At 48.9% G+C, this 13,108-nt stretch overlaps 2 protein-coding genes across 6 annotated transcripts in view; one reads left to right on the forward strand and one right to left on the reverse strand.

Annotated features, from left to right (window-relative positions):
- Positions 1-2,269: 2,269 nt before the first annotated feature.
- Positions 2,270-3,386, reverse strand: LOC149127218 (uncharacterized). Of its 2 annotated transcripts, none has more exons than XM_089331285.1 (2): positions 2,932-3,386; positions 2,270-2,569 (listed from the first exon to the last, which is right to left on the reverse strand). In XM_089331285.1, exons 1-2 carry the CDS (start codon positions 3,384-3,386, stop codon positions 2,497-2,499), a joined length of 528 nt encoding a protein of 175 aa, XP_089187411.1. In that variant the 3' UTR covers positions 2,270-2,496. The 2 variants fall into 2 exon arrangements, with proteins under 2 accessions (XP_089187411.1, XP_089187412.1); XM_089331286.1 differs by having other exon boundaries at positions 2,270-2,590.
- PDCD6IP (programmed cell death 6 interacting protein) overlaps positions 3,278-13,108 on the forward strand; it is a 77,131-nt gene continuing 67,300 nt past the window's right edge. For all 4 annotated transcript variants that reach the window (XM_051818592.3, XM_051818593.3, XM_051818594.3 and 1 more), the window contains exon 1: positions 3,278-3,581. In XM_051818592.3, coding sequence (XP_051674552.1) covers positions 3,373-3,581 — 209 coding nt within the window. In that variant the 5' untranslated portion in view covers positions 3,278-3,372. The remainder of the gene's footprint in view (positions 3,582-13,108) is intronic.

Raw genomic sequence — 13,108 nt, forward strand, 5'->3', positions numbered from 1 at the left:
GAGCTGGCGCCACAAGGTGGAGGATTAGCCTAGTGAGCCGCGGTGCCAGACCTACAAAATACTATCTTAAAACACCTACTTAGCAAAGCCATCTTACAGAAGTGGAGCAGAAACACTTTACGTGACAAGCAAAAAGTGAACAATTACTCATCACAGACCAATCCTACGAGAAACAGTTAAGGGAATCTTACGTCCAAGCCAAAAGATAACCACCATGATGAAAACACATGGGGGCCGGCGCTGTGGCTCACTAGGCTAATCCTCTGCCTGCGGCACCAGCACACCGGATTCTAGTCCCGGGAGGGGCGCCGGATTCTGTCCCGGTTGCCCCTCTTCCAGGCCAGCTCTCTGCTGTGGCCCGGGAGTGCAGTGGAGGATGGCCCAAGTGCTTGGGCCCTGCACCCCATGGGAGACCAGGAGGAAGCACCTGGCTCCTGCCTTTAGGTTGGTGCTGCGCGCCCGCGCCGGACATAGCAGCCACTTGGGGGGGTGAACCAATGTAGAAAGGAAGATCTTTCTGTCTCTCTCTCACTAACTCTGCCTGTGGAAAAAAAAGATATGTTAATTACTCTAATTTGATCATCACACAATATATACATGCATCAAAATGTCACATTTTACTGTATAAATACATATTATTACAGGTGTAAGAATACTCCTAAAAGCTCATGGGAGAGGGCAAGTGTTTGGTGCAGCAGTTAAAATGCAGCTTGGAATCCTCACCCCGTGGGAGGCAGCAGGTGGTGGCTCAAGTTGTTGGGTTCCTGTCACCTGTGTGGCAGCCCTGGATTGAGTTCCTAGCTCCTGGCTTTGGCCTGGCCCAGCTCTGGCTGGCAAATAGGAGATCTCTATCTGTTCCCCTGCCTTTGACATAAAGAAATATAAATGTTTTCTCTCATATATGAAAGGGAATATATACAGAGTACAAAAAATGTGTAGAAGTCATAGTATTTGGCATTGTTATACTGAATTATATAATTTACACGATACATGCTTTTTTCTCCACTTCATGATCATAGTCTTGAATCCCATGTTATATACTATTAATATCCCTGTTTTCAGGAAAAACAGTATGTGTGTATATATAGTATCTACATATGAAGTGACTATGGCACAATGTTAAAAACTGTAAAATCTTACAAAAGTACTTAATTGGGGCTGGCACCATGGTGTAGTAGGTTAAGCCTCTGCCTGTGGCACAGGCACCCCATATTGGTGCCAGTTCATGTCCTGGTTACTCCTCTTCCAATCCAGCTCCCTGCTTACAGCTTGAGAAAGCAGTAAAAGATGGCCTAAATGCTTAGGCCCCTGCACCTGTATGGGAGACCTGGAGGAACTCCTGGCTTCAGATCAGTCCAGCTGTGGCCATTGAGGCCATTTGGGGAGTGATCAGTGGGTGGAAGATCTTTCTCTCTGCCTCTCCCTCTTTCTGTAACTCTACCTCTCAAATAAACATTAAAAAATACATAATTAAAAAAGAATTAGATTAAAAGATAGGTGCATTCCCATGAACATTCTGACGACTCCTTGTATGTATCAATCAAACGTAAGCTGAAACTTAAAACCACCTAATCTGATACTGTGTCTCCTGATAGTTTCTGACGTATTTCTGTCTCTTCGTGTTTCTTTGATAGTCCCAGTGGCTTAAAAATAATTTGTTTGCTGTGACTCCCAAACAAGATGGCTCCATGGCCCTAGTCTCTTATAGTCAATTGCCGATGTCAATGACTCTATTTGAATGTTAAGCACCACCCACCTACCCAACTGCCCTCATCACTGGGTTGGTTATCTGTCAGTTTTCCCTCTATCAGTAAACCATTCCTTCAACCACTTTAGGCCCCCAAAGCAGGAGATGTACTGTATCACTCTTCAACTGACAATTTCTTCAAAAATTTTTTTTTAAAAAGATTTATTTGAAAGGCAGAGTTACAGAAAGGTAGAGGCAGACAGAGAGAGAGGTCTTCCATCCGCTGGTTCACTCCCCAGATGGCCACAACGATTGGAGCTGCACTGACTGCGGATGCAAAGCCAGGAGCCAGGAGCTTCCTCCAGGCCTCTCACGCAGGTGCAGGGGCCCAAGGACTTGGGCCATCTCCACTTCTTCCCCAGGCCAAAGCAGAGAGTTGGACCGTAGTGTTGCAGCCAGGACTCGAACCGGCGCCCATATGGGAGGCCGGCACTTCAGGCAGTGGCTTTACCCGCTACGCCACAGCGCTGGCTCCACGATCTAGATCTTTCTATGGCAATAGTTTCACCTTATCTACGTTCATTTTTGTTCAAATTTCTTCCAACGTCCTGAAAATTCACTTTGCAGGCCGTCTGTTCAAACTCGGATCCAATCAAGGCTGTTATAGTCCTTAAATTTCTTTTACAAGGCAGGTGCATTTTCACCACGAGGAACCGCTGCACTGCTGGCCCAGTTGCTCTGCGGAAGGTCCCGTCTGCTGGATTTGCTTCAGTAGTTACTTCGTGTCTCTGTCTTCTGTTTCTTACGCGTTACGCTGGCTGCAAAGGCTTGATAGGTCCACATGAACCACTTCGGCCTGGTAGGGCAGTGTCCTCAGTGATACTATAAATAAAAACCTATCGACTACAAAATACAAAGCATCAGACGTCCCGTAGGGTGGTCTTCCTAACACGTGGGTTTACAGCTTCCCGTGTGTTCATCAGACACGCACACATCCCCGGCTTGGGATGTGCGGGTGCCTGGCGGTCTGCTCGCCCCTCCGTCCCTCCTCTTTCGGGGCGGGGAGGCTCTCCCTAGCCACCCCACGCTAAACTCGCCTTCTTGGGGAAATCCTTAAGGACCCTGTTTCAGTGAGACACCCCCGCCCGCACCCCTCGGTGACCCAAGTCCTAAATCCCAAGCACCCTGTTTATTTCTCCTCCTGCGTTTCCTCCTTTTGTGGACCTCAGCGTCTGCGCCCTTACCGGTCCCGCGGCCGCACAACGGCGCGGCCCTCGCCCTCCACTGTGCACCAACAGTCGCTCAGTGAACTCGCCCAGCTCACAGTGACCCTTGGCCTGCCAGGTCTCGGGCGGGAGTCATAACGGGAGGACCTCACCCGCAAGCTGTACAGGGCAGAGGAGTGGCCATTGCGAGAAAGGGGAACCGACAGCGGCAAACTCCGGACACCCCGGAAGCCAGGAAGCTGCCGCGAGCGACGCCCAGGTGAGCGGCGCCGCGGCGCCACGTCCACGTGACCACACGGCCCCGCCCACCCCAACCCCGCCTCCCGCGCCCACTGCGCCTGCGCCGGAGCTCCCGGAAGTAGCCAGACCCCGAAGCGCAGGCCGAGCGCGCGTCCGTCAGCCCGTCGGTCCGCCGGTCCCGCCGTCCGTGAGGCTCGAACGGCGGCAGAGGCGCCCATCATGGCGACGTTCATCTCGGTGCAGCTGAAGAAGACGTCGGAGGTGGACCTGGCCAAGCCGCTGGTGAAGTTCATCCAGCAGACCTACCCGAGCGGCGGGGAGGAGCAGGCCCAGTACTGCCGCGCGGCCGAGGAGCTCAGCAAACTGCGCCGCGCCGCGCTCGGCCGCCCGCTGGACAAGCACGAGGGCGCGCTCGAGACGCTGCTGAGGTGGGCGCGGGGCCGGCAGCCGGGACGGGGTCCGCGGCCGGGGCCGAGGCCGAGCGGCCGGCCCCGCCCTGGCCTGGCCGGGCCGGGCCGGGCCGGGCGCGTAGGTGTGGCCCGCATTCCTGCCTGGTGAGCCGCAGCGGCCGCAGGCCGGGGCCCTGCCCTGCCCTGCCCGGCCGCCGCTGGACACCTGGCGCTGCCGACTCGGGGCTACTTTTCCCTTTCGGGGAGGGGTCTGCGGTGGCAGACTGCTGTGTGAGGACTTTCGGGGGTCGGATCTGGAGGGCGCCGCGGCAGCTGCCCGCGCGCGGGCCGTGGGGGAGTGGGGACCCCCGGCCCAGTGTCCGTTCGACACGGAGGGGCCGCCCCCTCAGCGCGGAGTGAGCCCACGAGGTCTCTGGAAGTCGGGAGCTGCAGTTATTTGCAGTGAAGCCCGCATGACAGAGTGTCCGAAGTGGGTTGCTTGCAGTCTGGCTCCCAGGCGGGTATGCGTAGAATGCAGGGAATCTGTTGTTTTAGTACACGCGCCTGGAGCTCGCTCCGTGTCTGATGAGGCCAGAAGAAGCCCTAGAGCGCTTTGTGGGCAACATTTCTTCTGCCCGCCTTCTTTAATGGCCTCGTTTCTGTGTGTCATAGAGTCTTGCTTGGGGAAGCGGGGCTATAGCAGGTGTATACCGGATTAAAACTAGCTTATGCTGATACAAGACTGACCCTGGTAGCTGCAACGTCGAGGGATTCTCTCTCCTTAGCTGTTGGCATCTCACCTCCGTGGTTCCTTCTAGGGCAGGCTTTGGGCATGTGTGGAGAGGGGTGGCCAGTGGCGGCTCTATGGTAGTTACAGTGGTTCCTAGTGTGTTACGGAAGAGGCCGCCTTTAGTCCTTAGCACTGGGGAGGAAGCCACGGGCGGCCTCTGATTGGGCTGGCTGGTGATGGTGGGAAATGGGCTGATCTATTGGGTCACCCAGCTGACAGCAACGTTTCTCTTCCCGATGGCTCAAAGCAAGGTTGGTTTGGACTGCGGAAGCTTTGGTTGCCAAGAGGAAGGGATACTGAATAGATGGCTCGGGGAAATTATGACCCGTTGGTGTTAATTTAGAGCTAAGACTTTCGGCCTGCAAGGATCATGATTCTGGTGCTTCGCAAAGGAGTTCTTTTTAAACATTTTTGTTTATTTGGGAGGCAGAGAGAGAGAGAGAGAGAGAGAGAGAGAGATACAGGCACAGCTGCACGCCCCAGGTGCCCACAACGACTCAGGCTGGGCCAGGCCGAAGCTCAGAGCTAGGAACTCAGTTTGGGTCTTCTGCATGGGTGGCAGTGACCCAAGGACTTGAGCTGCCTCTCGGGTGCGTATTAGCAGGAAGCTGGCATTGGGAGTGGAGCGGGGACTAGATCCCAGGCAATCGGTTATGGGATGCCGGAGACCCGCTAGATCAAGCATCTGCCCCTAGCGTTGGCATAGCCGTTCTTTAGAATCAACTTACTTTTAAAGAATTGTCAGAGCGATTTTTGTGCAGACGTGAGTAGTCCTTAGGCTTTTCCTTTAGTAGTGTTTTTAAAAAGTACAGTTGTGGTATCATGAACGCTATGATAAAAATCTTGTTGAATGGGTTTGGGTCTTTAGATTTAAGGAGCAGAGACAGTTCCTGCAGGGGTTTCAGACTAGCAGGCAAGGAATAGTGGTTAGTGGCCAGATAGAATTCTGCTGTAAGCTTTGGAACTCCGTTGATTCATTGTCGTTTCTCTGACCTGGGTAAGTGTGTGAACTGTTGTCCTGTGGTGCAGCAATTGCAGAGGGGGTCGTTTCTTAAATCTTCTCACTTTCGGCTTTTTTAGTGGAATTGGGGTAAGCTCATGGGTATGCTGCAGCCTACTAAATGTTACAGTGGAGGTGCGTACGAAAGTTCTTGGATAAATACACTGTGAAAGAAGAGTTATGACTCAGCTGTAGGTGTCATTCAAAGCAAACAGAACGTCTTTCCGTAATTATGTTTGGCTAATTGTGTAAACCAAACATTAATTTTCCTTTATTTTTTTTAAACCTGATGAAGTTTTAAACTAATGGACTTTGAAAAAAGAGAGTTTAAACCAGTTTCTAAAGAGTATGATGCTGGCTTGCTAATTCCCTCATGTACAAGTCCAGTGCTAGTCTTTTTATTACCAAATTGCTAGTGTTCTATTAAAATTTCCTAAAATACACATTTACACTTCCATACTCATTGTCATGGTATTTCACCCTTTCCAAAGTGGCTCCTACTAAAAATTGGTGAATGGAGAACTTGAGGGTGATCGAGTGGGAGCTGTGCCGGTGTCTGCTTTCTGGGGGTCAGTTTCCTCGAGAGTTTGCTCTCCTTCCTTGAGAACGTGTGATTGTCGGCTCTCTGAAGTTTGATCTGGGGAGAGAGGCTTGACGAATCTCAAGAGTTGTGCATGTGGGGTTTTTAACGTGGCATCTGTAAATAGGATTAGATTCCACTCTGTTTAGTAGATCCCAATCCCAAATTATCATTGAGTTAACATTTTATTCTTGCTTCAAAGTTGGTGGGGGTGGGGACCACATTGTGGCATAGCAGGTAAAGGTGCCACTTGCGATGCCAGTGTCCCATTTGGATGCCAGTTCTTGTTCTAGCTGCTCCACTTCCCATCCAGCTCCCTGCTAATGGCTTGGGAAAAGCAGTGGAGGATGGCTGAAGTGCTTTGGGTGCTGCTGCCCATGTGGGAAACTTGCAAGAAGCTACTGCCTCCTGACTTTGGCCTTGCCCAGCCCTGGCCATTGGCAGCCATCTGGGAAGTGACCCAGCGAATGGAAGATCTCTGTCTATCTGTGTCTACCTTCCTCTGACTCTGACTTTCAAATAAAAAAATCTTAAAAAAAAAATTGGTGGGTAGATAGTTCTGGTAGCCTAGGACTGGTGTGTGAAGTTCACTGGATGCTTAGACTCTTTCCAGCTGTTGCTGTGTGAACCCTAGAGTACAGTCCTTGTTCACATGGTCCAGATTGAAGTCACACCCAAGTGTGTGAAGTAACGGCGGGGGGTGGAGGTGGGGGGGATGACAGCGCAAGGCTCAGCCTCAGGTTGTTTTCTGGAATTGCCCCACAGTGCTGCGCTCTTGTGTCACAGCCCACTTTGTATGTCCACTTCTCCAGAAGGATGCTAAGAGAAGTAGTTTTTTTTTGTGGGCAGCCACGTACCACCTAAAACTCTTACGGAAGAAGGGAGGACTGACAGGGATGTAGGCAGTCGGTTCTCCCAACCCCAGCCCCTCCATCCCACTCTTCCCGCTTGGCAGTCTTTGATCTCCACTTTGATTGAGCATGGTGTTCCTAACAGTTTGCTGAGTGAATCTGCCCTCAGAGTAGATCTGGTAGCCTGAAGGTTTCCTTCAAGGATTCTCAACAGTGTCTTGTCTTTTTGGCTTCTACTTTGTTGGCTCCCTTCCCTCTTAAGTAGCTAGAGTCCAGCTTTCTTCATTCCCTTTTCACCTTTAAGGACATTTTGTTGAAGCCTGTTGTATGCTGTTAGACCTTTTCCCTTCTCTTTGTCCTCGTGCCTTTACATCTTTTACATTAGAAATCATGTGAGAGAGTGAGAAAGTGAGAGTGAGAGAAACAGGCAGACAGACAGAGAAAGCTCACGTTTACTGATTCACTCCCCAAATGCCCTTGATGGCTGGGGCCAAAGTCAGGAGCCGGGGCCGTAATTCAGGTCTCCCGTGTAAGTGGCAGGAACCCAACTGAGCCATCTCGACTGCCTCTGCCTCTCCAGTTCTGTATCGGGAAGCTGGAGTCAGCTGGAGCTGGGCATCAAACCCAGTGTGGGACACCGTGTCAGAGCCTGCCTCCTCGAGGCCAGGTGCCCATGCTTATCTTTCACACGTAACATTCTTTTTTTTTTTTTTTTTTTAAAGTGGGGTTTTGGGTGGGAGCAGTGAGGGTGTTATTCAGATCTCTAACCGGAAGAGGAGGGTATGTGTGTTTTCAGTTCTCCACTGTGGCTGTGTTAATTTACATGTTCATCAGCAGAAATCTGAGTTTTTTATTCCTTCACATTCTTGCTAATTCTCACTGATAATTTATATTACTACTCTGCTAAACTGATAGGTACCTTGTTTTGGTTTGCATGCCTTATTTTGCTTAGGCTGAACATTTTATGTTTACAGGTCACTTAGCAATTCTATGAATTGCCTGTCTTCTTTTGCCCATTTCCTTTTTAAAAATTTAAACATCCTTTTAAAGAGATTGTATATGGGAAAGGCAGTGACAGAGGGAGAAACACACACACACACACATACACACACAGATCTTTGATCTGCTGATTCACTCCCAAAATAGCTGCACCAGCCAGGGCTGGGGTAGGCTGGAGCCAGGAGCTCCATCCCAGTCTCCCATGCGAGTGGCAGAGACTCAGGTATTTAAGCTACTGTTTACTGCTTCACAGGCACGTTAGCAGAGAGCTGGATCTGAAGCAGAGTAGCTGGGACTCAAACCAGCACTCCTGAGCTGTGGCTTAACCTCCGTGTGACAATGCCTGCACCAAAAAATGTTTTTCAAAAATTTATTTGAAAGGCAGTTCTCTCCCTAAATGATTGTAGCAGCTGTGGTTGGGCCAAGCCAACCAGGAGCCTGGAACTCAATCCATGTTTCCCGTGGTGGGGACCCAAGTACTTGAGCCATCACCAGCTACCTCCCAGGGTGCACGTTAGCAGGAAGCTAGAATTGGAAGTGGAGCTAGGACTGGAACCTAGGCATTCTGATATGGGATGGCAGTGTTGTGATAGACCCTGCCCCTCTTGCTCATTTTCTGCTGTGGGTGATTGATTTTTTTCTTTACTGATTTGTAGGAGTTATTCTGTATCCAGTATGTACATGGTAAAAATCTTCTAATATATTTCTTGAATCTTACCTGTATTTGTGGTGTCTTCTATCACATATAAGTTCTTAGAACATGTTTTGTTTTCTTCATAATGTGTAGTTAGAATTTTCCTCTTATTCCTGATGTTGTGAATGTGTGTGTGTGTTTTCAAGATTTATTTTATTTATTTGAAAGAGTTAGAGAGAGAGGTAGATACAGAGAAAGAGAGGGTCTTCCATCTACTGGTTCACTCCCCAAATGGTCACAAAGGCTGGAGCAGAGCTGGTCTGAAACCAGGAGCCAGCAGCTTCTTCCAGTTCTCCCACATGGGTGTAGAGGCCCCAGCACTTGGGCCATCTTCTGCTGCTTTTCCAGGCCATCGCAGAGAGCTGGAGCAGAAGCGGAGCAGCTGGGACTGCTCCTTATGGGATGCTGGTGCTGCAGGCCTGGGCTTTAACCTGCTAAGCCACAGTGCCAGCCCCATGGGTGTGTTCTGAATGCTCTTTCCCCCAGTCAGATTTTCTAAAGTTTGGGAGCCACCTCTCTTTTTAAGAGCCGAGCCTGTGTGTTTCTTTTTCCTTTGTTCTACAGCTTTTTTTACATCTTTTTTTTTCTAATTCATTTATTTTTAAAAAATGCTTTATTTATTTGAAAGGCAGAATTGCAGAGAGGGAGACAGAGAGAGAGAGAGAGAGAGAGAAAACTTCCATCCTCAGGTTCACTCTCCAGATGGCCACAATGAGAGGTGCCTGGCTAGGCGGGAGCCGGGGGCCGGGGGCCGGGGGCCGGGGGCCGGGGGCCGGGGGCCGGGGGCCGGGAGCCAGGAGCCAGGAGCCAGGAGCCAGGAGCTTCTTCTGGGTCTCCCACTTGGGTGCAGGGGCCCAGGCACTTCAGCCATGTTCTGCTTCTTTCCCAGGCATGTTAGCAGGACTCTGGATTGGGGAAGTTGAGCAGCGGGGACTTAAATAGGCGCGCATTTGGGATGCCGGTGCTGCAGGCTGTGGCTTAACGTGCTGCACCACAATGCTGGCCCCTAATTCATTGATTTTAGGACTGTATTTTTTCTTAGTATTCTTTGACTGCATGCTACTGGTTTTGATATGTATAGTGTTCTTTTTGATACTTATTTTTAATAGTTTGGAGTTCTGTTTTGCCTTAACTCCAGTCATTTATATAGGTTTTGTAAAGTTTCTGCATAGATTTGTCTCTTGTCCTTTTGTATGTTAATATTTAGTTTGTTGTATTGTGGCATTGTCTTTTTCATTTGCAAAATGAAGTTGATGGAATTAGTCTTAGAATTTCTGAAATATTTTCCCAGCACTATTTCACAGATCAAGAAAGAAAATATTGCAGTTCCGTTTTACTTCATAGCTGTTTATGTTCTGATTGTTGATTTAGGGATGAGAATACTGGGATAATATTAGCTAAGGACATTGCTACAGTTTGTTGGTCAAATGCTGATGGGGAGTCTTTATGAGCACAGGCGCCAGTTCTGGGGTCGTAACAGTGTGTTACATTTCTGAGTCTGTAGTTGCCAAGCTTTGATTTGTCTCAGCAATTTTGTTCTGCATAGATGAATAAACATAAAAGTTTAAAGGAAGATTTAAAATCTGATTTATTTTTCTGTGTTTTGATTTGTCTCATGTTTAGTAAGTCAGATAGATGTTTGGTCCATATTGTCCTGTGTAGCCATAAAAAGAATCGAAGAATCTTCCGTGGTGTTGTACACCTGAGGTTTAAGCCTGCACAGCCAGCGTTCTGGCAGAATCTCGCTAAAGTCCTGATCCCTTGACTCCTGATTAGTTACTTTCTACTGTATGCAGTGCTTCATTAATAATTTTTCATGTGATAAATTGGGTACAGAAAGAAGTGTGAAAATCAGGTTCTGTGACTCCTGGCTAATGTTCTTGGCCCAACTCTTCAGATTCCCTTGTTTCTCCTTCTGGTTGGTGGGCTCGAGTTGGACATCCATGAATACAGATCAGAACTGTATGAGGGTCTGTAGTTTGCATTGTAGTATTACTTTGGCTAATCATGGATTGGTTGTTCTTGATCCCTACGTGTTTTCCTTAAATACACACAAACTTAAAACTAGAATTTCTAGAGGGAATTTATCTTTTATTTATCTTTGATATTTCAAAATGTGCTCATTTCCCAGTTTTTCCCTCAGTGAGATCTCTTCTCTTTCCTCCCCTCCGTTCTCCCCTTTCCCGCCTTCCCTTCTTTCTTCTTTTCTTCGCTTTTCCTCCCTTTCCCTTTCTCTTTTCTGTTGCAAGGCAAAGAGAGAGTAAGACGACAGAGACAGATGAGATCCATTTTCCATTCATGGGTTCCCTCCCCAAATGCCAGCAGTAGTCCACCCAGGCTGGACCAGCCAGGAGCCAGGCGCTCGATCCAGGTCTCCCATGTGGGTGGCAGGGGCCCCTCTGCTGACCCCAAGGGCGTGCATTCGCAGGAAGCTGGAATTGAAAGTGGAGCTGAGACTCATACCCAGGCCCTCTGACGTCTTAACTGCTGTGCCAATTGCCCATTCCCACGTGAGATTTTAAAAATAAGTTATATTATTTGCTCTAAAGTGATTTTATAAAAAACTAGACAACATGTAAAAATACTTCTGCATAGTTGCAGAATAATCACCTGTAGTTAAAATTTATCACACACTGTTTTCCAGAAATTATTATGAGTATTTAATATATATTGTACCATCTTTGTCTCAGCCTTAAAGAAGGTATTATCCTTACTTTAGGAAGGGTTTAGAGATTGAATAACTTGGACAGGATCTCACAGCTTGATTGGGATTCACACTCAGGGTAGCCTTACTTGAAAGTCTGTGGAGTTATGCCTTTTAAGTATATTTAGGATATTGTAGTTAAGAAAACATGGGGTTGGTGTTGTGGTACAGCAGAGTGCCTATTTGAGTTCTGACTGTTCCACTTCCCAGCCAGCTCCTAATGTGCCAGATCAGCAGAGGAGGATGACTCAAGTCCTTGAGTTCCTGCCACCCTGGTGGGGGACCCGGGTGGAGTTCCTGACTGCTGACTTCAGCCTGGCCCAGCCCTGGCTGTTGCAGCCATTTGGGGGAGTGAACAAGCGGATAGATTTGTCTCTCTCAGCTTTTCAAATAAATAAATAAAATATTTTAAAAACACCCTCACTTATTTCTGAAATAAAATCTATAAATATACTAATTTTCAGTTAGCAGCGGCTACTCTCATTTTAAAACATTAATTTTTTATGGTAGGTTTTTTTTTTTGTGACAAGCAGAGTGGACCATGAGAGAGAGAGAGAGAGAGAGAGAGGAAGGTCTTCCTTTTTCCGTTGGTTCACCCTACAGTGAGAGAGAGAGAGAGAGAGAGAGAGAGAGAGAGAGAGAGAGAGAGAGAGAGAGGAAGGTCTTCCTTTTTCCATTGGTTCACCCTACAGTGGCCGCTGCCGCCGGCTCGCTGCGAACAGTGCACTGCACTGATCCGAAGCCAGGAGCCAGGTGCTTCTCCTGGTCTCCCATGGGGTGCAGGGCCCAAGCACTTGGGCCATCCTCCACTGCCCTCCCGGGCCACAGCAGAGAGCTGGACTGGAAGAGGAGCAACCGGGACAGAATCTGGCGCCCCGACTGGGACTAGAACCCGGTGTGCCGGTGCCGCAGGCGGAGGATTAGCCTAGTGAGCCGCAGTACCAGCAATGGTAGTTTTTTAAACATATATTTTATTTATTTGAAAGGCAAAGTTAGAGGAAGAAAGGGAGAGATATTCCATTCACTGGTTCATTCCCCCAGATGACTTGGGCTGAAGGAGTCAGGAGCTTCATCCCGGTCTCCCACGTGGGTGCAGGGGCCCAAGCACTTGGGCCATCCTCCACTGCTTTCCCAGGCACATCAGCAGGGAGCTGGATGGGGACAGGAGCAGCCGGGATAAAACATTAATTTGTCTCTCGTTGAGGTTTGCTGCATACTGGTTAGATGATGTTGCTCTCCAGTGACTGCCCTCCTGTTATATTTTTATTTCAGCCTACATAACCTGTCCTACTATGGCCATTGTACTTTGAGGATTGCATCACTTAGTTCTTAAGCTTCACGAGTTGACCTCAAAAGCTTTGGAGTGAAGAGAATGGGCGTGAAAAAACTTAGTTAGTTCTCTTTAGTTTTTCTTTATTTTCTGGTTCATTCACAGAGCAGTAAGTGTATTTCCTACTGCCGGCTCACTTACTTTCTAGTAAGGCCTGAGTAGCTGCCTGTTTTTGATTGGTCATGGATACCCCTGCAGTTACCACCCGGAGTATTCCTCTCTGCTGCATTCTCCCCTTGCTTCCTGCACCTGCCTCCTGGCCAGGACCATGCTTCCCTGTTGTCTAGTGACACGCTGGGTATCACAGTGACTTGGCTTGATGGTGGATTTCAGTCTGGGAATTGGCACTCAGTACATTAACCTTGCCTCCTGCCATCGGAGTCAGATGCCCAAGTTGAAATGGCTCTGCTGGAGGAGAGAAAGGTGTGCTGGGATTTGGGATTCACTGGAGCAGAGAGTGAAAGTGACTGTTGGCCATTCCATCTTCAGTGCTCTCTCAGCTCCGTTCCGTCAGACTGGGCACACTGGGAGCTTGGAGAGCATGTCCAGCTGAGGTCAGTAGGACTGCTGTGTACCTAGACTGCTCACCGTGCAGGCAGAAGGGCTGTGGGGCTCACA

This window comes from Oryctolagus cuniculus, chromosome 4 (genome assembly GCF_051225735.1).
Source record: "Oryctolagus cuniculus isolate XC-2025 breed Fujian yellow rabbit chromosome 4, ASM5122573v1, whole genome shotgun sequence".
Lineage (NCBI taxonomy): Eukaryota > Metazoa > Chordata > Mammalia > Lagomorpha > Leporidae > Oryctolagus > Oryctolagus cuniculus.

Bases quoted from the DNA above. Each gene is read 5' to 3' on its own strand.
- LOC149127218 (XM_089331285.1), bottom strand. From the start codon at position 3,386: ATGAACGTCGCCATGATGGGCGCCTCTGCCGCCGTTCGAGCCTCACGG. The intron at 2,570-2,931 runs GTAAGGGCGCAG...TTTTATTTATAG, and splicing joins GTTGTGCGGCCGCGGGACCG to TATCACTGAGGACACTGCCC.